The sequence below is a fragment of the Thalassophryne amazonica genome, chromosome 3 (assembly GCF_902500255.1).
Source record: "Thalassophryne amazonica chromosome 3, fThaAma1.1, whole genome shotgun sequence".
NCBI lineage: Eukaryota > Metazoa > Chordata > Actinopteri > Batrachoidiformes > Batrachoididae > Thalassophryne > Thalassophryne amazonica.
In genome coordinates, this window is record NC_047105.1 from 63,769,167 (window position 1) to 63,794,106 (window position 24,940).

General features: G+C 42.2%; 1 protein-coding gene across 1 annotated transcript in view; it reads left to right on the forward strand.

The window, feature by feature from the left end:
• The window catches only part of LOC117506880 (rootletin-like), a 63,092-nt gene that overhangs the window by 33,081 nt on the left and 5,071 nt on the right, over nt 1-24,940 (forward strand). Inside the window, exons 24-36 of the mRNA XM_034166545.1 lie at nt 4,120-4,358; nt 4,455-4,614; nt 7,482-7,649; nt 7,764-8,187; nt 9,522-9,685; nt 9,787-9,907; nt 12,009-12,172; nt 12,515-12,730; nt 18,635-18,859; nt 18,937-19,086; nt 19,181-19,381; nt 21,396-21,527; nt 22,989-23,162. Coding sequence (XP_034022436.1) covers nt 4,120-4,358; nt 4,455-4,614; nt 7,482-7,649; nt 7,764-8,187; nt 9,522-9,685; nt 9,787-9,907; nt 12,009-12,172; nt 12,515-12,730; nt 18,635-18,859; nt 18,937-19,086; nt 19,181-19,381; nt 21,396-21,527; nt 22,989-23,162 — 2,538 coding nt within the window. The remainder of the gene's footprint in view (nt 1-4,119; nt 4,359-4,454; nt 4,615-7,481; nt 7,650-7,763; nt 8,188-9,521; nt 9,686-9,786; nt 9,908-12,008; nt 12,173-12,514; nt 12,731-18,634; nt 18,860-18,936; nt 19,087-19,180; nt 19,382-21,395; nt 21,528-22,988; nt 23,163-24,940) is intronic.

Sequence of the window (24,940 nt, forward strand, 5' to 3'; positions counted from 1 at the left end):
TAGGACTGTGGCACGATATGAAAAACCCACAGACTTTTTTTCACCCTCTGAATACAAAGTAGTCCTGCATCCTGTGAGCACAAAGCCCATGCCGGTACATAGGGTTTAACCAGATCAGCTAGGTAGATCGCTGCTAGTCCATGAACAATTTTATAGGCCAATAACAGAACCTTAATGGAGAGATCAATGGAGAGATGGCAGAGCAGGTGTGATGAGGTCAAACTTTCTGCGCTGTGTCAAAATTCTGGCAGCAGCATTCTGAACTAATTGGGTGTCCTGCACACACACACATGCAGAATGCGGGACACGGGTAAATACCGGGACTGTCCTGCCCAAAGCGGGATGGTTGGCAGCGCTGCCCCTCAGCGCTCCTCTAGTTTAAGGTGTGAGGTGTCTGAATTGGAACAGTTAAATAGGCTGATGTGTTGAAATGGATCCAATCACTGAAAGCACATTAGTAAACGCTTTTTAATTTGGCACTGTACGACCATGTTGACGCACTATTTGACCAGTGTAGTTGGCCACCGCACTCTTGAATTGGTTTAAAGGCCACCGCACTCTTGAATTGGTTTAAAGAGTGTCATAGAGTTTGTATATTGTAGTGCTGTAGTGGGAGGATGATAGTGTCATGTTTCACACCAAGGAGTGTATGAATTTGGGATGGCTGATTTTGACTTAATGCAGAAAATGCTCATTCAAGATGGCAGTTGTGTTGGTCATACAGTCAGTTAAATAAGTATTTGATCCACTGTCGAGTTTGCATCTTTTCCCACCTACAAAGAATGGAGAGGTCTGTAATTTTTATCGTAGGTACACTTCAACTGTGAGAGACAGGATCTAAAAAAAAAAAAATCAGAAAATTACGTTGTATGATTTGTCCTTCTTGCTGTGAGTGCTATATGAGTGTTACTTAAACTAAATTTTATGTCCTGCTCCTATGTAGAAAGTATGGGGATGTTATGTCTTCCTGTTTGTGTGTGGTCATTTTCTTGAGGACACCTTAATTTATTAACAATACACAGTCCATGTAATATGGAGTTGCATCAGGAAGGGCATCCTGTGTAAAACCTGTGCCAAATCAGCATGGAGATCCACCTTCGTGAAAACAAGGGAGCAGCCTCAACTTTACTTACAACATGGGTACTCCCTGGGAAGTAGTTGAGCTAAATGGATTTTAGAGCTGTTGGGTGCTTATATTTGGTTACTAATGAGGATGAACTGATTTATTTTTAACAGCTATTTGTCAAAAATACTCTGACAGACTTTATTTTCAAACTGTGGGTCTGTTACAGGGACACAAATACAGTTCCATATAAAAACAAGCCAATTAAGCTACTAATATGCACAAAAAATTCCAACAACTACAGTCATTATTTTTTTTAATCAAATTTGCTGGTTGTCCAAAAACCTGTGATTGGCAAGTCAACTTCCTCTCATTGGAATCCCTGAATTTGCATTAAAATGTACATCGTGACAGTCAATGGATGGAACATAGTGCATCTATGAGCAGAGGTGGGACAAATTCACTGTCAAATCATTCTCAAGTCATCAGTCTGCAAGTCCCAAGTCAAGTCTCAAGTCAGTTTGCAAACAGTTGGTTTTAATTATGACTTGAGACTTGACTTGACACTTGCTGATTCATGTCTTGAGAGTGACATGATGGTGACTTTGTCCCACCTCTGTCTATGAGATACAGTGGGGCCAAACAGTCAGTCCCCGATTGTGCAAGTTTTCCTACTTAGAAAGATGAGAGAGGTCTGTAATTTTCATCAAAGGTACACTTCAACTATGAGAGACAAAATGAGAAAAAAATCCAGGAAATCACATTATAGGATTTTTAAAGAATTTGTAAATTATGGTGGAAAATACATATTTGGTCAATAATAAGAGTTCAGCTCAATACTTTGTAACATACTTTGTTGGAAATGACAGAGGTCAAACGTTCCCTTTAAGTCTTCACCAGGTTTGCACACACTGTAGTTGGTATTTTGGCCCATTCCTCCATGCAGATCTCCTCTAGAGCAGTGATGTTTTGGGGCTGTTGCTAGGCAACATGGACTTTCAACTCCCTCAACAAATTTTCTATGGGGTTGAGGTCTGGAGACTGGCTTGGCCACTCCAGGACCTTGAAATGCTTTTTATGGAGCCACTCCTTCATTGCCCGAGCGGTGTGTTTGAGATCATTGTCATGCTGGAAGACCCATCCATGTTGCATCTTCAATGCCCTCACTGGTGGATGGAGGTTTTGGCTTAAAATCTCACGATACATGGCCCCGTTCATTCTTCCCTTAACACGGATCAGTCGTCCTGTCCCCTTTGCAGAAGAACAGCCCCAAAGCATGATGTTTCCACCCCCATGCTTCACAGTAGATATGGTGTTCTTGGAATGCAACTCAGCATTCTTCTTCCTCCAAACATGACAAGTGGAGTTTTTACCTAAATGTTCTATTTTGGTTTCATCTGAACACATGATATTCTCCCAGTCCTCTTCTGGATCATCCATATGCTCTCTGGCAAACTTCAGATGGGCCTGGACACGTACTGGCTTAAACAGGGGGACACGCCTGGCACTGCAGGATTTGAGTCCCTCTCTGTATAGTGTGTAGCCTTTGTTACTTTGGTCCCAGCTCTCTGCAGGTCATTCATCAGGTCCCTCCGTGTAGTTCTGGGATTTTTGTTCGCCGTTCTCATGATCATTTTGACCCCACGGGAGATCTTGTGTGGAGCCCCAGATCAAGGGATATTTTCAATGGTCTTGTATGTCTTCCATTTTCTTACAATTGCTCCTACTGTTGATTTATTCACACCAACCTGCTTGACTATTGTAGACTCAAGAGGAAATTATCCATGCCTTTGTCTCCACGCGGTTGGACTATTGCAACAGCCTGTTCACTTGCCTGGGTAAGAAGGAGATAAATCGGTTGCAGTATGTCCAGAACTCTGCTGCGAGGCTTCTGACCCGCACCAACAGGAGAGCCCACATCACGTCTATCTTGGAATCCCTCCACTGGCTCCCTGTTGCCTCCAGAATTAATTTTAAAATCTTGGTTTTGACTTTCAGAGCACTACATGGTCAGGCTCCTGATTACATTGCTGACTTGATTCAGCCTTACACCTCAGCCCGCAGCCTCAGATCTTTAGGTCAGAACCTGTTGATGGTTCCCCGAACCTCCTTTAAAACTCGAGGAGACCGATCTTTTAAAGCCGTAGCGCCTCGTCTCTGGAACAAACTCCATCTGTCCCTGTGATCCCTGGACTCTGTTGAGATGTTCAAAAAGCAACTAAAGACCTACTTTTTAAACAGGCTTTTCATGGCCAATAATCTTTTAGTACTGAGTGTTTTACTGTATATTTTTATTGTTTTACCTTGTAAAGCGCTTTGTGACCCCTGTCTGTGAAAGGCGCTATATAAATAAAGTTTACTTACTTACTTACAATGTTCTTCCTGGTGTCCTTCAACAGCTCTTTGGTCTTGGCCATGGTTGAGTTTGGAGTCTGGCTGTTTGAGGCTGTGGACAGGTGTCTTTTATACAGATAAGTTCTAACAGATGCCATTAATCCAGGTAACGAGTGGAGGACAGAAGAGCTTCTTAAAGGAGAAGTTACAGGTCTGTGAGGGTCAGGAATCTTGCTTGTTTGTGGGTGACCAAATACTTATTTTCCACCATAATTTACAGTTAAACTCTTTAAAAATCCTACAATGCGTTTTTCTGGATTTTTTTTTTCCCTCATTTTGTCTCTCATAGTTGAAGTGTACCTATGATGAAAATTACAGACCTCTCTCATCTTTCTAAGTAGGAGAACTTGCACAATCAGGGACTGACTAAATATTTTTTGGCCCCACTATGTTGTTCTCAATTCATTTGTTACAATACTTAAGTAAAACATTGAAATGTTCAAAAGGATTATGGTTAATTCAGTCATTGGCAGCCTTCACTATCAAAAAGCCCATTAACCATTAATTAATAGAAACGATTATTAGAAAATTAATGGAACCCTCTGCTCTTCCATGTGACAGTTCTCAGTTCCTGTACTAAATACCCTGTGAAATAATTTGCCACTGTTTTTTGATGTTGATTGTGTATTTTCTTGTACCACGTGATGCTTTTTGTGCTCCAGCTGGAACAGTGCAGAGCCTCTCTCTCAGCTGCCGAAGAGAGTCGAGACCAGCTGAGATGGGATGTAGTGGAGCTTGAGCGACAGCACTGCCAAACTCAAGATGCAGCAGAAAAGTACAGAAGAGAAGGGGTGGAGCTACGGCGCAGCCTTGGTGATGTCACCAAGGAGAGAGACACTCTCAGCCAATCAAATGCTCACCTAAGGGAAACTGTCAGGAGTGCAGAAACGGAGAGAATTAGGTAATCATTGAAGTTCATCCAAGACCGTGATGACCAGAATGAGAGATAAGAGTAAATGTTCAAAGTCAAATGTTTTTGTGGTTTTGGGTTTGTCAGCATCAAACGTCAGTGTGAAGAAAAGGAGCAGAGGCTGGCTGTGCTGGAGGAGAACTTTGCACTGAATCAGAAGGAGGCGAGCGAGCTGCGAAGTTGCCTCAGGGAAGTTGAAAGGTCAAGACTCGAAGCTCGAAGAGAACTCCAGGAGCTCCGCAGACAGGTCAGCCATGCTGCCTGTTCCCATTATTCCTATAGACGATGTTTAAGAGGTAACGTGGAAATTGGAAATCCACTCAGTGCTGCTGCTGTTAGAGCTCAGTGCAGCTGATTCAGTGTATCACTCCATTTTACTGGACAGAGTTAAAAGCTATTTTGGTGTTTTTGTTAATGTGTTTACATGTCTGAGGTATTAAAGGCCTTTCACACCGAGCGAGCAAACGCAGCGCACATCGCACTAAAACCCATTCAATGAGAATCGTCATGCAAATGCTGCGTCGCGGTGTGGCGCACAAAAACTGAGCCTGCGCAACACTCCGCCGGGAGTGCTATGCTCCACTGGGAGCACGCACCGCTGCTTGACATTAAACTCACTATGGTCAAAGTTCAGCTTAATCCAACTTTCACCGCTGCGTGCTGTAACGTAGCTTTGCGCATCAGGCCAAAACACGGAAGTCGACAGAGTGCAGAAATGTGTGTCAGAGGAACATCAGAACTGTTAAATTGCACAGCAGTTTTCTAAAGAAAATCATTACAAATGCTTTTTTTTTTTTAAACCTCAAGATTAATTTCTGATTACTGTACATTTTGAAGTTACAAAACGTTTTTTGCATTAGAAAACTCGTAATTAAAATGGTTTTAAGTTTAAAATATATTCTTTAGAAATCTTAGATGTTCATTTATAAATTAAAACCATAACTTATTTGTTGTTGTTGTTATTTCAGATGAGATGATTTCTTCAGTAATGTGATGAGGACATTTAGACATTTATTTTTACATTAATAAAATGGTATGAAAAGTAATGTGGAGGCAGCATGGTGGATGAGTGGTTAGCACTGTTGCCTCACAGCGAGGATGTCATGGGTTCAATTGCCGTCTGTGGCCTTTCTTTGTGGAGTTTGCATGTTCTCCCTGTGTTTGCGTGGGTTCCCTCTGGGTGCTCTGGCTTCCTCCCACATCCAAAGACATGCACGTTAGGTTGTTTAGAAACTTTAAATTGTCAGTAGGTGTGCCTGCGGGTGAGGATGTGTTTGTTTGTCTCTTTGTGGCCCTGCGACAGACTGTCGTCCTGTTCAGGGTGTACCCCGCCTCACGCTCTGTGACTGCTGGGATAGGCTCCAGCCCCCCGAGACCCTTGTTTGGAGTAAACAGTTGAAGATGAGTGAGAGTGTAAGTGATAAGTAATGTGTACATTTTTAAGCCTGATAGATTCATTCATGTCTGCATTTCAACCAGGAAAAAAGACACTGTAAATAAATATAAATATTTATTATAAACACAACAGGAGATGATGTAACAACTGCAGTGTGTCTGTTAATTACGATTTCTCAATGTTAATAAACCTTGATGAAATAATTTTTTAACTTAGTCATTTTGACATTTAATTACGTCCTCATTGACAATGTGATTGCTTTTAATGTCGTAATCAGGACAGAGTAATTACTAAAATATGAGTTTAACTGTTCTAGTGATTATGAAGTAGGGATGTGAATCTTACCACAGCTCACGATTCAAGTCGATTCCGATTCTTGGGGTGACGATTCGATTCAGAATCGATTTTCGATTGAAAGAGCTCCGAGAAATAGTTATATTACTTAAAAAATGTTTATGTTTAAGAAAATGCAGCTTTACAAGGTTAATCAAGTGATTCTGAAGATGTAAATTTACTTATGTGCTTTGCTCCTTCAGAGTTGGCTGGCAGTTTAGTGAAGTGATGGAGTGTGCGCTGGTCAGTAGTTGGCAGAGACCGCTGCTCTGCTTCTTTTAGCTCCGGGTGATAGCGTAGCATGTGAGCTTGCGGATTTGAAGTGTTTCCGAAGTACTTGACTTTCATTTTGCAGATTTTGCACACTGCATAAGTCATGTCAAGCTCCTTCTTACGCAGCAAATAATAAAATCCAAAATGTGCCCAAATATTTGCCTTCAACAAAGATGGTGCTGGGTGAATTAGCTCTTTGCCCGCCATGCTAAGCTGCAGCTCACGAATGTTTGAAGCACGTCGGACGCTCCTCTAGCGGGGACGCTGTAGTACGGAGGCTGTTGCCTGACAAACAGTACACGCAGCGAGTAAGTAAGAAAATGTTTTAAAAAATGCTTTTTAAAAATCGATTCTTGGATATTTTGAATCAATTCAGAATCTTAATAAATAACAATCGCGATTTGGACGTGAATTGATTTTTTTTTACTGGCACCCCTATTGTGAATGCTTTGAAATTGTACACAATAGGGGCAGGGCTTCTTCTATCTGTGCAAGTGTCTTTTTGACTGAACGTTGACTTCATGGTCATGTTTAAAGATTCATTAATTTAATGTTTAAATATAAAAGGAAATAATACTAATACTAATACTAGAGCACCGCACTCATACAGCGCAAACCTCTGCCAACACTAGTTTCCAAATCCACAAATTTTTACCTTGGAAAAAATTTTCAAGGTCAAAGTCCAGTTAGAAGTGGCAATTCATAAGCTAAATTACGGTACATGTGATCACATGTCAGGAGTATGTATTTAGGTCATGCATTTGAATCAGTTTTTTGTGGTGTTGGCAGTTTTTGTTTTGGGTTTTTTCAGCTTTTTCAGTTTCTGAATTCTTTTTTAGATAATTTTCACAGATGTTTTTTTGTTTGTTTGTTTAACTCACTGTGAACATGTATGATTGGGATGTGGATATTTTTGTTGTTCCTGCCTATGGCTGCTTCTTTTGATTTATACATTGTTTTATCCTTTAATGTTTCAATTTTACGGACTATGTATTTATTGTAAAGCACGTTGAATTTTCTGATGTAAAAAGGCTTCATGGGACTCAACTTATCAGGTAGTTTGTCAGCTACAAGTTGTAGTGTCAAAGCTTTTGTGCTTTTTCTGGTTCCAGCTGAAGGTTCTTGATGGAGAGAAGGAACAAAGAGGGAGGGAGGTGTTAGAGCTTCAAACCCGCCTGTCGCTAGAGGAGCAAAGAGAGGAGGAGAGGGCAAAAGAGGTTTTTGCCCTCAAACAGAAGTTAACTGAGGCTGAAATGATGAGAAGCTCCATCAAGAAAGAGGTGCAGATGGAAGAGCCTCTGTCATTTTGCCTGTAATTTAACAAATGTACTGTACTCGTACAGTGTTGCTATATTTACTGTATCAACATGTTTTTTCTTCCTTTTCCAATTTAGCTTGTCCTGATTCAGAAGCGCCTAGTGGAATCAGAGGCAATCTGGCAGGCCTGTGAAAGAGAACTGACCGCTCAGGTGCAGGAGGCACGTGGCTGCGAGAAGAAGCTGCAGGACGAAGCCAAGAACCTGGCGCTGCGTGCTCAGGTTGCCCAGGATGCCGCGGCTCAGTCCAGCCTACAGCTGAGCGAGGCCCAGGGCCGCCTGGTGGCCACAGAGGCGGAGCTGACCCGAGCCGAGGCCGGGAGGAGGGACCTGGAGTTTCGTCTGAGCAACCTTCAGTCTGCTCTCACGCGTATGCTGGGCATTTCAGCTGGGGGTAGAGGAGTTCGGGGGAGAAGCCCAGGGGGTGGTTCTCCATCTCCTAGCAACATCTCTCGCCACCACAGCATCTCACCTTTACGCTGCTCACTGTTACCTGCCAAAGGTGAGATTATAAAGTACAGCACTGATGAGTTAAAGGGTTGTCACACCTTCAGGATTTGGGCCACATGTAGGATCAGAAGTTGATTCAAAGCACATGTTGATATGAATTGTGGGGTAGATTGGGTCTGTTTGTGTTAAGTTGTTACTCATCATCAGGCATGGTTCGATTACCCATTTCACAGTAAACCATGGATTGAAAATGCCAGAAGTACAAAAAATGTGAAAGTTTCCTATTTGATGGTATGGGCTTTGTCAGCAAACATTATGTCATTCCACAGAATTCACTTAGTGAGCTTCACGTTGCTAAAACCCGTGTGTCATGGCTGAAAGACTAAAGGAATATTTTGATTGTCAAAGTAATAATAATAAAAGCTTAGATGAGGAAAGCCACCTAACCTGCAAAGCCAGCTGTTGAAGAGTGCCTAAAAGAAAAAGATAAACATCACACCATCTTATTTTGAAAATAACTTATCTAAGATCTAAATAGGGAGTTGCTATATTTGTGAAATTAATCGCTAGACATCTTTAATAAGGCAGACAAAATGGCTAATTAGCTGGCTAACATCCATGATTTTTTTTCTCCTTTGTTACTTATTTTGATTGTTATTTAAAACAAAATGACCTGAGCTATTTAACAAAATACATACTTTTCAGTCATGAAAGACTCCTCTAAGATACCAGTGGAAAATTATTTCTGTCCACTGTACAGCAAACAAATCTTACATTATATAAGTTTTAATATTTTTAAAAATGTAAGACAATAAAACAATGTGCTGCTTTGACACTTTGCTTTTAAATAATTCCTGCTGTAACCTGTAAGTTAGCTCAGTAAATCTCTATGCATTCATCAGTGCAAAAGATAAAAAAAGGATTTCCTGAGAGTTAGAACGTGTGAATATGCTGTTAAAAAGAAGAAAGAGAGCATGTGCACATAAAAAGAGTGTCCATAGATGTTATAATACTGTGTGTTGTGGTCATTTTGCATAAGGTTATCATACCATCACCAGATCATATCGACTCATACCTACTTGTCATATGTTGTAGGTTTGTATCAGGTCATGGTAAATGCTTACCATGTCTGGAAATTTCCCATAATGCACCACTAAATGTTCAGAGCAGAGATCCGTTCAGAGTAAGCCAAAAGCTGTTAAGAGTGACTATGAATCTGCTCCTCCATCACTCAGCGTGATGGAGGAGTTCTTACAAACTGGAGGCTGGACATTTTTTGCGTAGAGCCAGTACATCTTGAAGTAATCCGGTGAGGAGGCGTTACCATCGTAGCACCAGGCTTTCCAACTCCTGTTGACTTTCATTCTTATTTTGATTATTTTACAGAATTCAGAGTAAGCACTCCTGATAACACTCTAGGCTCTGGAGCTGTATCTCCTGAGAGAGGGGACACCCCGCCTCCTCTCCCTCAGACAGACCTGGACCCTGACACACTCCGAAGCGGTCTTCGAGACTTCCTTCAAGAGCTGCGAGATGCACAGAGAAACCGTGTAAGAGAGTCTGAAGGAAACCGCACAGTACACATTTGACATAATGCAAGGATTTTTTGTTCTTCTTTATGGTTTAAGTCTGGTTATCGCTGATTTTCAAGGACGATGCCCGATGTAAGCTGAGGGATCTGCAGAGGGAAGTAGAGGAGCTGAGAGGGGAACGGGAATCTTCTCGGAGTCAGCTTGCTCAGCTGCAAAACACCTTGCAGGAATTTCAAGAAGGTAAACGTTTGGATTCGTCTTATTCCAATCAATCAATCAATCAATCAATTTTTTTATATAGCGCCAAATCACAACAAACAGTTGCCCCAAGGCGCTTTATATTGTAAGGCAAGGCCATACAATAATTATGTAAAACCCCAACGGTCAAAACGACCCCCTGTGACCCCCTGTGATTCCAACCATAAGACAAAACAAGAATGGCACTCATAACGTCTACCAAGGTCCAACTGTCCATTGGTCACATTCCTGTTATTGTCTGAGTTATTCCTTTGACGTTTTGTTTAAAGATTCTGATTGTCGTCTTTTATTCCTGATTGCTGAACTTTAATCCTGATCACTCATCTTTGATCCTGACTTTAGAGCTTGATCATTGGACTTTGATCATTACTGGTGACCTTTGATCCTGTTACTCATCTTTGATTTAACTTTAAACTCTGATTGCTGACCTTTGATCCTGATTGCTAATTACTGTGGTTCCTTGTCAAAGCTTATGGTTTAAAGTTATGGGAGGTTTTGGCCATTTGTCTGTCTGTCTGTCTGAAATCAAGAGGACCTTTGATCCTGATCTCTGAGCTAATCAGCAATCCTGATTACAGGGTCAGAGGAATCATGATCAAACATATAAAATGTACTATCCCTGCTTTGATCTGGATCCACACCGGAAGTACCATAATCAAGACTTCCTTGACTCAAGTGTAGAGTATTGAAATGTATTTTTGTAATTTAATTATAAGCTCAGGGCATCACCAGCCTTCACATCAGGAAATCATGCTAAGAGTCAGCTTTGATCTGTTGGTCAAGACTTACCTTACGTATCTTGTCCAACTGAGGGGTTAAACCTCTGTCTTTAACTGAACACATAAGACAAACTCCACATATTTTTTTTTACTATTTATTAAACTAATTGCAGATAATAAAACACATGTAACTGAAAGTATTGTAATATGAATAATGTTTCTTGATAATTCCCTGTTCTGACACAGAGAAATGAATTAACAATGCAACAAAAGGAGAATAATAAAGCAACAACTAAAATAAATGACTGAATAAAATAATTTTTTGAACAAGGTTTATTTATGATTTATTGCAGCCCAATAACAGAACACCAGAAATTGTAACCCCACCCACAGTAACATTGAGGAAATCACTTCCCCATATAATAATAAAAACAACAGTAATAAAAAAGACATTTGAAAAAATCATTACCATTGAGGAAAAGGCCACCTTGCACATTATTTCTAACCCAAAACTCAGCAGTCTTATCTGGCCCAGGTCAGGTGACGTCAGCCAGTCCGTTGAGATCCAATCCTGAGTGCGAATTATCTCCCACCAGATTCCTGGTCCAGGGCTGCAGTGCTCTTGATATTCTGTGTCAGATTTAACCCTCCCAGCTTCCCATATGATGACAGGGCTGGACGGAAGACTGAAGAGACAAAGACAAGAGAGAGCCCGTTCTTTGTGGGGGGGGGGGGGGGGGGGGCTTTTTATGTGAACTCCAACATGGCTGTAAGCTCCACCCACCTAGCAGGTCAGACTGTTTTAACAAATGAAATGACTGAGAAGAAAAAAAGAATGAAATATAAAAATAACATACATAACACAACACCTCCTCTATTATGACTTTTATGGTCTTTTACCTAAGATCTTTTATCAATCAACTAAGAATGCAGGATGAGAGAAACAGAAACTATTGGTGTAATAAAGGTTAACTGAATAACAAAATCCTGGCAAGGGAGCATGAAGTCCTGCTGCTATAGAAGCAAAAACTTGCAGAGAAACAGAATCGTGGCCAGCAATGCTAAATAATGCACTGGGCCCAAATTTTGAGCTTGGCCTGTGGCATTGAGTTTTGACCTATTTTTTAGAAAATCAAACTACTTTGTCCTTGGATGACCTGCAATCATTCCTTGAAGTTTGGCCCAAATGTGATTAAAAATTCATTGAGCTATGTTGGTCTGTCTCTCACTCACTCACTCGACAAAAAACTAATCCTGCCTACACGATTGCGGGTGTAACAAACAGACAGACTTAATGGTAACAGAAACTTAACCTCCCTGGCTGATGTAATACATACTGATATTTGTGATTTTCATGTATTTAGAGAAGCGCGGCATGGACGAGCGTCTGTCCAACATGCAGATTCTCCTGCAGCAGCAAGAGGAGGTTGTGAGGCGAGGGGAGAGGGAGAGGAGAGCCCTGGCTGACAGAGTGAAGGATTTAGAGCGATCCCTGCAGGTTGCTGAGACGGATAAGAAACACGTACAGGTACACACATTTGTTTGTGTGTGTGCAGATGAGCACAACGTGACTGTGCTGGGACCTGCACAGCAGCCACCTACTGCCACAGTGACCATATGTCAGTACTCAATAACAGAGCCAGATTTAGACAGTGTTACACCACCTGTGGGGTCCCATGTTGATTCCCCGTATGTTGGTCCAACATAGCTTTGGACCGCCTTCTACGGGCCTCTGCAGTCTGCTTCTAAAAACACAGGATTTGTCACATAGAGCAGTAAATCTGTTTATTTACAACTCCAAAACACCAGATTGATTTGAAAATTAAAGTGTCAGTTGGTGAAGTTATTTCTGCTCCTTCCTTCTCTGCAGGATCAGTTAAATAAGCATCGTGCTGCTGAAATCCGTCTGGATGCAGAGAAGAGGCGTCTGCGAGAAGCTCTGGATGCAGCTGAGACGCGGGCTACCAGGGTGGATGTAGGGAGACGCAGTTTGGAAGGAGAGCTGCAGAGACTCAAAATGATCCAGGGAGATAGGGAGGCTGAGAACCATGCATCTCAGGAACGCTGTGACTCCCTGCTCAAACAGGCATGTGATAGCTCTGTTATGTCTGATTGTGCAAAATCATTTTTTTTCCAGATTTTTACAGTTGCCTCTATTTATGTTCTTTACTGTGTGAATGTGGGGAGGGGGGTGCCCCCACTGCAGGCAGCCACTCTTGTAACATGATAGGCACAGCATAAGACCATTTCTTAAAGACTTGATGATGTTCTTTTTAATGACTATCATATCAGTTGTGAGTATTCTAACTATAATATTGTTATAATATTTATTTTTAGACACCTGGGGACTTGTATTAGTTTGCTGAAAAGGTGTGTAATACAGTGCATCCGGAAAGTACAGTGGGGTAAAAAAGTATTTAGTTAGCCCCTGATTGTGCAAGTTTCCCTACTTAGAAAGATGAGAGAGGTCTGTAATTTTCATCATCCAGGGTTTTCATGTATCCCATAATCCCTTGCATGCCAGAGTCGCTGCAGTCAAAACAACATAGAGAATCCACATGATGACAATTGTAAATGAATATTATACTACAAAAATGTATTTTTTTATGCTTTTCATCACATTAATAAGAGACTACTGCATGATATCCTGAAAACTTGCTAAAACAATTATAACAAATAATCCGTGTCTGCTACGTTTAATCTCCGTGGAATTTAATAAATGCAAACCGAATTTCAGACAAGTCTGGAACAAAGAGGACAAACAGTGTTGTAAGGAACAATAATCAAGACGTTAAAGAGCAAACTTCACTTTCCCCCAGAACGATATGATCAGGAAGTGAGCGTCGCTCACAGCAGCTCCCATTGAAAATAACGGAGAGACAGCCTGTGATTCTCGCATGTTTACATAAAACAAACACAATAACAATGTCTATAAACCCAGAGAATATATTCATGAGAGTTTTAGGCACAATATAAAAATAGCTTTATGTTGCGATGTTAATGCTGTTGTCCGTGTGCAGCGGTTAAAGTGCAGCATGATCAAAGCGTCTCAATGCAGTTCTCAATGTTACTGAGATCTCACAGTGCGGCGACCTGTCCGAGGTTTTGCGGGATTTGAAACCTGAAAAGGGCGGATAGGTACACTTCAACTATGAGAGACAAAATGAGAAAAAAAATCCAGGAAATAACATTGTAGAATTTTTCAAGAATTTATTTGTAAATTATGGTGGAAAATAAGTATTTGGTCAGTAACAAAAGTTCAACTCAGTACTTCGTAACATAATCTTTTTTGGCAATGACAGAGGTCAAACTTTTCCTGTAAGTCTCCACCAGGTTTGCACATACTGTAGCTGGTATTTTGGCCCATTCCTCCATGCAGATCTCCTCTAGAGCAGTGACGTTTTGGAGCTGTCGCTGGGCAACACAGACTTTCAACTCCCTCCACAAATTTTCCATGGGGTTGATGTCTGGAGACTGGCTTGGCCACTCCAGGACCTTGAAATGCTTTTTACGGAGCCACTCCTTCGTTGCCCGAGCGGTGTGTTTGGGATCATTGTCATGCTGGAAGACCCAGCCGCATTGCATCTTCAATTCTCTCACTGATAGGAGGAGGTTTTGGCTTAAAATCTCATTATACATGGCCCCGTTCATTCTTCCCTTAACACGGATCAGTCGTCCTGTCCGAACAGCCCCAAAGCATGATGTTTCCACCCCCATGCTTCACAGTAGATATGGTGTTCTTGGAATGCAACTCAGCATTCTTCTTCCTCCAAACACGAGTTGAGTTTTTACCAAAATGTTCTATTTTGGTTTCATCTGACCACATGATATTCTCCCAATCCTCTTCTGGATCATCCATGTGCTCTCTGGCAAACTTCAGACAGGCCTGGACATGTACTGGCATAAGCAGGGGGACTCGCCTGGCACTGCAGGATTTGAGTCCCTCTCTGTATAGTGTGTAGCCTTTGTTACTTTGGTCCCAGCTCTCTGCAGGTCATTCATCAGGTCCCTCTGTGTAGTTATGGGATTTTTATTCACCATTCTCATGATCATTTTGACCCCACAGGATGAGATCTTGCATGGAGCCCCAGATTGAGGGAGATTATCAATGGACTTGTATGTCTTCCATTTTCTTACAATTGCTCCCACAGTTGATTTATTCGCACCAACCTGCTTGCCTGTGGTAGACTCACTCTTCCCAGCCTGGTGCAGGTCTACAATGTTCTTCCTGGTGTCCTTCAGCAGCTCTTTGGTCTTGGCCATGGTTGAGCTTGAGTCTGACTGTTTGAGGCTGTGGACAGGTGTCTTTTATACAGATAACAAGTTCAAACAGGTGCCAGTAATACAGGTAACGAGTGGAGGATAGAAGACCTTAAAGAAGAAGTTACAGGTCTGTGAGAGCCAGACATCTTGCTTGTTTGTGGGTGACCAAATACTTATTTTCCACCATGGTTTACAATTAAATTCTTTAAAAATCCTACAATTTGATTTCCTGGATTTTTTTCCTCATTTGTCTCTCATAGTTGAAGTGTACCTATGATGAAAATGAAAGACATTTCTCATCTTCTAAGTTGGAGAACTTGCACAATCAGGGGCTGACTAAATACTTTTTTTTCACCACTGTATTCACTGTGCTTCACTTTATCCACATTTTTTTAATGTTACAGCCTTATTCCAAAATGGATTAAATTCATTTTTTCCTTAAATTTCTACACACAATACCTCATAATGACAATGCGAAAGAAGTTTTTTATGCATATTTGCAAATTTATTAAAAACAAAAAAAACAAGAAATCACACGTACATAAGTATTCACTGCCTTTGCCATGAAGCTCAGAATTGAGCTCAGGTGCATCCTGTTTCCACTGATCATCCTTGAGATGTTTCCACAGCTTAATTGGAGTCCACCTGGGGTAAATTCAGTTGATTGGACATGATTTGCAAAGACACACTCTTGTCTACATATAAGGTCCCACAGCTGACCGTGCATGTCAGAGCACAAACCAAGCATGAAGCCACAGGAATTTTCTGTAGACCTCCGAGACAGGATTGTGTCGAGGCATGAATCTGGGGAAGGGTACAGAAACATTTCTGTGTCATGTTTGGAGGAAACCATGAACCATCCCTACAGTGAAAGATGGTGGTGGCAGCATCATGCTGTGGGGATGTTTTTCAGTGGCAGGAACTGGGAGACTAGTCAGGATTGAGGGAAAGATGAATGCAGTAATGTACAGAGACGTCCTGGATGAAAACCTGCTCCAGAACACTCTTGACCTCAAACTGGGGTGATGGTTCATCTTTCAGCAGGACACTGACTCTAAGCTCACAGCCACCTTACCAAATGAGTGGCTTCAGGACAACTCTGTGAATGTCCTTGAGTGGCCCAGCCAGAGCCCAAACCTGAATCTGATTGAACATCTCTGGAGAGAATTGAAAATGACTGTGCACTGACACTCCTCATCCAACCTGATGGGGTTTGAGAGGTGCTGGTGTCAGTATATGCGTCAGCATTTGAGTGCTTCCACCAAGCTTTCACATCAGCTTTGAAGTCAGAGTCAGATGCAACTGACGTGCTCACACGGAATCATAATCTCGACTTGTGTGTTTTCTGTGCTGTGATGCCATCCGCGTCACATGGAAGCTGAAGGTCCACGTGCCTGCACAAAAAAGAAATTCAGGTTTGTTTGTGGTCTCAGGTCTCAAGGTCCTATACAGACCATGAGGCCCATTCATGCCAGGTAGCATGAAGCAGAACACATCACGAAGGAGATGAGTGTATGACTCCTCCTGGACAGGACACCCGGCTTTGACAGGCTTTACTGCCAAAGCCGGTATCCATTTACAGCTGGGTGGACTGGGACAATGCAGATGAAGTATCTAGTCCATAGACCATCTGCACTCTGTAACTGGTAGAATGTCCTGGGCAGTAGGTTACCCCTTTGAGTTTTTCCTTACCACTGTTGCCTATGTGCTTGCTCAGGAGGAGATAGTAAGGTTAGACCTTACCCATGAGAAGCACCTTGGGATGACTTTGTTGTGATTTGGTGCTATATAAATAAATAGAATTGATGGACACAGACAGGTACCGTGACTGGGAATTGATCTCATATTTGTAGTGTGTTGTAGAAAATCATCAGCCATAATACAGTCCAGTAAAATAAAGGTTTGAATGAAAGGTATAACTGAATATCATAATCCTAACAGTGGTATAAGATGTCATTAGGAATACTTAAATCTGACCCAGGGGAAGAAAATATAACTAGAGCTAAATAGTTCCCAGGACATGACCTTGGGGCACACCTAGGAAGTTGAACTAAACATAGCAGCAGCAATGGAAAAATTCCTGTCAGTAAGTTAGAATGAAAACCATTATAGGGCTGAACTGTACGAGGGTAGGCTGAAAAGTTCTAAGGCTGACTATGATGCACTTGTCGAATTGAACAAATTCAGGGTTATTTTTCTACATAGTCTCCCTGTAACTCCACACATTTCTTCTAGCGGTGCTTGAGTGCTTCGATTCCCTTGGCATAGAAGCCTTCATCTTGAGAGTCAAAATAGTCCTCAATGGCAGCCATCACCTCATCATTGCTCCGATAATGCTTCCCAGCCAAGTTTTTTTTCAGGTTTGGGAACAGATGAAAGTCCGAGGGTGCCAAGTCAGGGGAGTATGGTGGGTGATCTACCAGTTCGAATCCACGCTCGTGGATAGTGGCCATGGCCACTGTTGACTTGTGAGCTGGGGCATTGTCTTGATGGAACAGCACCCCTTTCGTCAGCTTTCCTGGTCGCTTCTTTTTGATAGCCTCGCGTAACTGTCTCAGTAGGTTAGAATAGTACTGTCCATTTATGGTTTGTCCCTTTTCAAGATAGTCCACAAACACAATGCCCTTGGCATCCCAGAAAACTGAAACAATGACCTTCCCCGCAGATGAAACGACCTTGGCCTTCTTTGGAGGTGGTGACCTTGGGTGTTTCCACTGCATTGATTGTTTTTTTTTTTTGTCTCTGGTTCAAAGTGGTGAACCCAACACTCATCCTGGGTAAGAAAATGTTCCATGTAATTGGCTGGATCCTCCTCAAATTGCGCCAAGTTTGCCTTCGACATGATTAGCCTGGTGAGTTTGTGATCAGGTATCAGAAGATGTGGCACCCACCGAGCTGACACCTTTGACATTCCAAGTTCTTCATGCAGAATGTGTTCAGTTCTCTCACGGGATATTCCCACAGCATCTGCTAGCTGATTAATCGTCGATCATCTGTCATCCATCACCATTTCATGAACAAGGTCAATGTTTTTCTGGGTTGTGGCTGTTGCAGGCCGCCCAGACCTTGGGTCGTCTTCAAGGCTCTCTCTGCCCCTCTTAAATTCAGCTGCCCACTTCTGCACTGTAGATATGGAGGGAGCTTCATCCCCTAATGTAGCAACCATATCCGCATGAATGTCCTTGGGCTTTAACCCCTTCTTATGCAGGTACTTAATCACACAGCGATGCCAGATTTTGTCTATTTTTGCCGTTTCCCTCTACCACGAACTTTCAAACTTGGCTATGAACCACAAACTACCTCACAACCTGGGAGAAAATAACACAATCATCAGAAGAGTTGAACTTATTGCATGCCAATTTTTATTGAAATGGCATTTCTCCTTCTTGGTGAGCCTTAGAACTTTTCAGCCTACCCTCGTATATGCCTGTCTATGTCCTCAGTCTCTCAACCAAGATACAGTGATCATTTGTGTGAAGTTGTGGAAAGATCCAGCAACACACAAACTCAATGTTTTCCTTTATTACAATCCCCTACCCCATCTGAGCTTGTAGCAGGGGATTGGCGGCCACCAAGGCCACCTTCGCATGTTTTCATACACAAGTAAGTGGGCAAAATGTCGACCGGTCTGGAGGAAGGTGTCATCCTACAACTTTGTCCTGGTACTGTTGTCTTCACTATTTTGTTGACTGACTGACATTAGTGATGTGGTTTCTGCATACTTCAGGTAGCAGATGGAGAAGCTTGCGTGGCTTCACTCCAGAGAGAAGTGGACAGGCTGAGCCAGGATCTGCTCAAAGCACAGGACAGAGAATGTTTACTCAAAGAGAAGACTGCGGCGCTGAACCAGCGACTGCAGGAGGCCACCGCTGCTCACTGTACCACCCAGAGCAGCCTGGCTGCTCTGCAGAAGATGCTGGGCATCAACGAACAGGACAAAAAACATCTACAGGTGAGTGAAAGACGAGGAAAAATATGTGGTAGAAGAAAGCAGGGTTGTGGTGTGATTGTTACTCTGTGGCCCCGAAGGATCAAATGGATGAAGCTCGCACCTCATTAGCCGAGGGGAAGCGAAATATGGCCGCCCTCACAGAGCATGTGGAAAACCTGCAGACTGAGTTGAACCAGAGCAAATGGAGAAAAGAGGAGCTGGAAGCTGAGCTCACCAACACTCAAGAGGTGAGACAGTCATGTTGGGGCAGCTTGGCAGTGTAGCTTTGTCAGTTCAGATGTCTCTAGAAACGTCTTTATATGTGATCTGTTGCTCTGGCAGGCTTTGCGTCAACGCTTGACCAGTCTCATAGAGGCTCAGCGCAGCATCCAGTCGGCGCAGACAGAGCGCACAAGTGTGGAGGAGCGACTGCGCGCTCTGCAAAGAGCAGTGGCAGTGCTGGAGACCGAGAAAAAAGATGCAGAGAGGCAGATCGTAATGCTGGAGAAGGACAAAAATGCTCTGAGGAACACTCTGGACAAGGTCACCATTGTATTTTGTGCACAAATTGCTCAGCTACAAATACAGATGTGAAAAGTCATAGTGAACGATGAGTGCTTTCTCAGCTGGTAGCAAAAACGTGTATGTCTCTGCTTTCTAAAGGTAACTTGACACTTGCATGAATTTAATCCCAGTGAATAAACTGTTCCAAACAAGTGTGCAAAGAAAATTTTGAAATGTTCAAAATCTCTGGCACGCATTAATTTTGTGAAGTACATGTGAAAATTCCGCAACCTATTCAAAAACACTGTTGGCCACTGCGAGTCAATGCGTCAGTGCATCACAGCGCAGCACATCTGAATGATTATGATGAGATGTTAAAACTATAATAAACATAATTTTACAGATACTCATAAGAAGGATGCAACTGTTTTACCAAGCCATTACAATACAAATATTACAAATAAATTACCTTTTAGACTATTCCAAATGCATTCTCCACGTCATGAAGCGCACGAGAAAAGCTGCAGCTGTAGATAATTCCTCTGTGATTCCGGGAGCAATTAGAGATGGTTTCATCAACCAATTTCTGAGAGCAAATGATTAATCCCTATGAAATAATTATTTTATATAATGCAGCGTCCAGCGGCACAAAGCGCAGCATTTAGCAGGACAAAGTAGGTTGCATTGGCACGATGAATTGCGCGGCAGTGCAGTAATTAAAAGCAAGCAAGTGTCAAGGTACCTTTAGACAAGGCTGTTTTAAGGCTGGTAAAGCCTGTCTTTTGGGATTATATGACTAGCATGTTGCTGTGGGGTTCCTGGGGCTCTAGATTGGGTAGTGTTTATAAAATAGGTAGCTGACATTTTTCAAGGGTGGTAATAAATTATGAAAACTTTCTATAATTATTTGGAATGGCGTGAGTCCAGAATGTAATTATCAATGCTCATTATTCACCGTTGTTACGTATTATCTGTAATTTCTCCAAAAATATTAGTCCTATCAATGTTCTGTTTTCGCAGCGTTCATCCTTGATCCAAAATACATAAGCATACCAAATAGCAAATGTCAGTTTGCCCCAGTTTCTCTGTGATTGGAGTTATACACATGTAGGTGCGCACAGATACACATACACAGAGGTCACTTGGCTTTTAATTTATAGATGATTTACCGCCCCCTGCTGGAATGGAGTGTGAGTTCAGAATTTAATTATCGACGTCCATTATTCGCTGTTGTTAAATAATATCCATAGTTTCTCCAAAAATACTAGTCCTATCAACTTTCCGTTTTTGCGATGTTCATCCTTGACCCAAAATACATAAAACATACCAAACAGCATATGTCAGCTTTCTCCGTGATCAAATTTATACACACACATGCACGTACACAGAGGCCACTTGGCTTTTAATAGATTCTATCGCAAATTTATGTTGGCATGTTTAGTGCTGTGATCCATTTTTTTGCCCCTGGTTACCCAACTCTAGTTCTACATGGAGAAACCTGCTCACCTCTCCTGGTGTTGCCAAGTGGTCTCCCAGTCAAGTACTAATCAGGACTGACTCTGCTTTAGTTTGGAGTTCTGACTTAATGGGGTGTGCACAGAGCGGCACAGCTGTGGTCCAACAAGCAGAAAGTGTCAGTATGAAATAAAACGTGGTCCATGTGTGGAAAACTGCTTCTAAAAATAATAGACACTTTGAAATGATCCCCGAGAGGATCCTTAGTTCAAAGCCAAGCCTGACTGGAAAATCACTAAGGGCCTTCGGGCAATCCCCTATTGCTCGTGGTGTGTAGTGAGCGCCTTGTATGGCAGCACCCTCACATCGGGGTGAATGTGAGGCATTATTTGTAAAGTGCTTTGAGCGTCTGATGGAGATGGAAAAGCGCTATATAAATGCATCCATCCATCCATCCATTTTCTTCCGCTTTATCTGGAGTCGGGTCGCGAGGGCAGCAGCTCAAGCGGCAGGTTTCTTTTATCACATGGGGTTTTGGGGGGTGGTTATGGGTGATGCCATACTTTACCTTTGTTTCTGTATGTGTTCCCATAATCAGGTGGAGCGTCAGAAGCTGAAGACTGAGGAAAGCAGCATGCGTCTGTCTGCAGAGAAAAGCCGTCTGGATCGTTCTCTCAACACAGCCGAACAAGAGCTGCAGGAAGCACAGCAACAGATACTTCTGCTGCAGGTAGAGAGCGAGCCACAACCGAAGTTACACTCACAAATCTGTTTATTAAATCCAAGATGTGCACGTCATCACATTCAGAGAGCGTTAGAGTTTAAATAGTGAGAAGAGAGTAACTGTCAGAGTGAACCCTGACACCTCTCACTTCGCTTTCCGAGCTCTCGGTTTTACAACTCGCTTTGAGAACACCAATGAAAGTCAAAACCAGAAAAACCCAGAGCTGAAAATGAGACTTCACTAATCCATTATAATACCAACTGTTTTTTGTTTTGGGAGGGGGGGGGGGGGGTTGTGCATGTTAAAAACAAGCAAATAAAAATGCTGCAGTGTGTTTGTCTCACAATTAAAGTATCTCATGCTGAGAGCCATGTGTCAGAGTGTTTGTGCTGTGACTTTAATCAGGGTCTTCTGGTCTGCACAACTGTAGATCTGTAAACTGTAAAACCACAGCCAGGGCCATAGATATTTGGCCACAGACACAAATCTCCCCCCCATTATTTTACCTGTGTGCTCCACCACAGTGGAGTTGAAATAAAACAGTCAGCATGCTTCAGCATTATTCAGTGGGTTTAACAAAAATATCATCAGCATACACAGTCCCTCCATTTCACAAGAAAGAAAGAAAACAAGAAAGCTTAGGGTTAGTGGCCGACGATCACCTTAGTCTTTCTTTTGTTTTTCTTATTGCTTAATGCTGACAAATTATACTGTATTTTGTCTTTCTGATGCTTGATTTTGTACCTTACTTGTGTGAAGCGCCTTGAGGCAACTTTGCTGTGATTTGGCACTATATAAATGAAAATAAATTGAAAGAGACCAGGTAGGGAAGCCGACAACACACCTGTAATATCTCTGAGGGAGTTATAGGCATCTATGACTGTGATTGGGGAAGTGTACATAGCATGCATTGTGCAACTTATGTCTGTTGCATCACCATTCAGAATGTCATGGTGGAGTGGACCAAAGGAGGAGTTTTTTTATCCAAGGAGCAGCTCAAATCTAGGCTTGAGTCTCCCATGTGCCTTCTGGCAAATTTTGGCTACAATTTCACAGCTATATATATATATATATATATATATATATATATATGTGTATATGTATATATGTGTATATGTATATATTCTTATCTATGCCACTTCACTGCGAAGTTGTAGCCATTTGCGCACTAGCTCCATGAAACAGCCATGTGTTTGATGTAGTTCCACATATGTGTCTAACGGAAGTTGATGATGTCATCGTTGTGTTTCTGATGTGTGTACTGTGTGAGCTACACACACACTGGCTGCATTGCTCAGACACTCATGCCCCGCTGTCCAAGATTTCTTTGCATTTGTTCATATGGTACGTGTGTGTGTGTGTGTGTGTGTGTGTGTGTGTGTGTGTGTGTGTGTGTGTGTGTGTGTGTGTGTGTGTGTGTGTGTGTGTGTGTGTGTGTGTGTGTGTGTGTGTGTGTGTGATGAGCAGACACAGCTGGCTGACACGGAGCAGTCTCACAGTCTGTGTGAGGACTTGGCGAGGCAGCGTGATGAGGCCCAGCAGGAGGTGGAGCGGCTGAGGATCAGCTTCAGGGAAATGGAGAGAACTCTGGGAACCAGAGAGCGAGCTCACCGCCACAGAGTGAAAGGCCTGGAGGAGCAGGTATCCACCCCGTGTCCAGTAAACACACAAAAGTCAGCATAATATACAGTTTTGTTTTCAACATTATTTCGCAATCGGCACACAAAGGAAGGCACCACATGTTGTGCTGCCACCTGGTGAACGCTGCACAGTGGTACAAACAGATTACGCTTTCCTTCCAGTGAAGTTTACAGAAATATTTTAAAATCTGAAAATAAACTGTGAAACCTATGAACTTTGCAGAAATGTCACTTCATGAACACAGTGAGACAGTGAGCATGATTCATTGTATTTTAACATATTTTTATCTCCTCTATTTTAAGGTGTTTTTTTTTCTGTGTGCTACAGCATAATTTTACTTTTCATATCAGGGTTTTTTTCTTCACATTTGTATGTGGCTGTCTTTAATTATCAACCACTGAGGCTTAAATGAGCTGCAGTGCAAAAGTCCACTGATTCACACAACAGAATCATATTTTAACCATATTTCCATGACTGTTATGTCTTCATGTGAAAATAACTTTACAGTGAATTATATCCACACACACTCACACACTCATCTTCAACCGCTTAGTCCCATTAAGGGTCTCGGGGGTCTGAAGCCTATCCCAGCAGTCATAGAGCGCGAGGCGGGGTACACACAGGACAGGAGGCCAGTCTGTCACAGGGCCACAGACAGACAAACAAACACAGACACACCCACTCGCACACCAGGTGTTTGACTCAGGCAGCGCAGCACAGCAAGCGGAACAAAAATGGAGCTCTGATCCTTTATACATCACATTGTTGAACAACCTCCGCCGCATAGTGCTGATACAAATGCTGTGGATGCACTGAAATGATTGATTTTCAAATTAATGGATATATCTGCACCATCATGGATTGTCATTGTCCCGTATTATTATAGTGGAAACCCTGGACAATAACATGCAGTTGTGCACATACCCTGGGGGAATTTTTGATTTTTGGACATTTTTCAGAGAATATGAATGATAACACAAAAACTATTTTTTCACTCATGGGTAGTGGTTGGGTGAAGCCATTTCTTGTCATACAACTGTGTTTACTCCTTTTAAACCATAATGACAACAAAAACTACCCAAATAACGCTGATCAGAAGTTTACATACTCCAGTTCTTTATATCGTGCGTTGCCCCTTTAACGTCAATGACAGCTTGGAGTCTTTTGTGGTAGTTGTGGACAGGGCTCTTTATTTTCTCTGATGGTAAAGCTGCCCATTGTTCTTGGCAAAAAGCCTCCATTTCCTGTAAATTCCTGGGCTGACTTGCACGAACTGATATTGAGGTCAGGAGACTGAGATGGCCACTCCAGAACCTTCACTTTATTCTGCTGTAGCCAATGACAGGTCCACTTGACCTTGTATTTTTGGATCATTGTCATGTTGGAATGACCATGCGCAGCTTCCGAGTTGACAAGTACAAATTTTCCTGCAGTATTTTTGATAACATGCTTCCATTCATCCTGCCATCAATTCTAACCAAGTTTCCTGTGCATTTGCAGCTCACACATCTACAAAACATCAGCGGTCCACCTCCATGCTTCACAGTAGTAAGGGTGTACCTTTCATCTAAGGCCTTGTTGACTCCTCTCCAAATGTAACGTTTATGGTTGTGGTCAAAAAGTTCAGTTTTGGTTTCATCACTCCAAATGACTTTGTTCTCTGTGCTGTTTGGCATATTGTAAGCGGGATACTTTGTGGCATTTGTGTAGTAATGGCTTTCTTTTGGTGTCTTGACCATGCAGCTCATTTTTCTTCAAGTGACTCCTTATTGTGCATC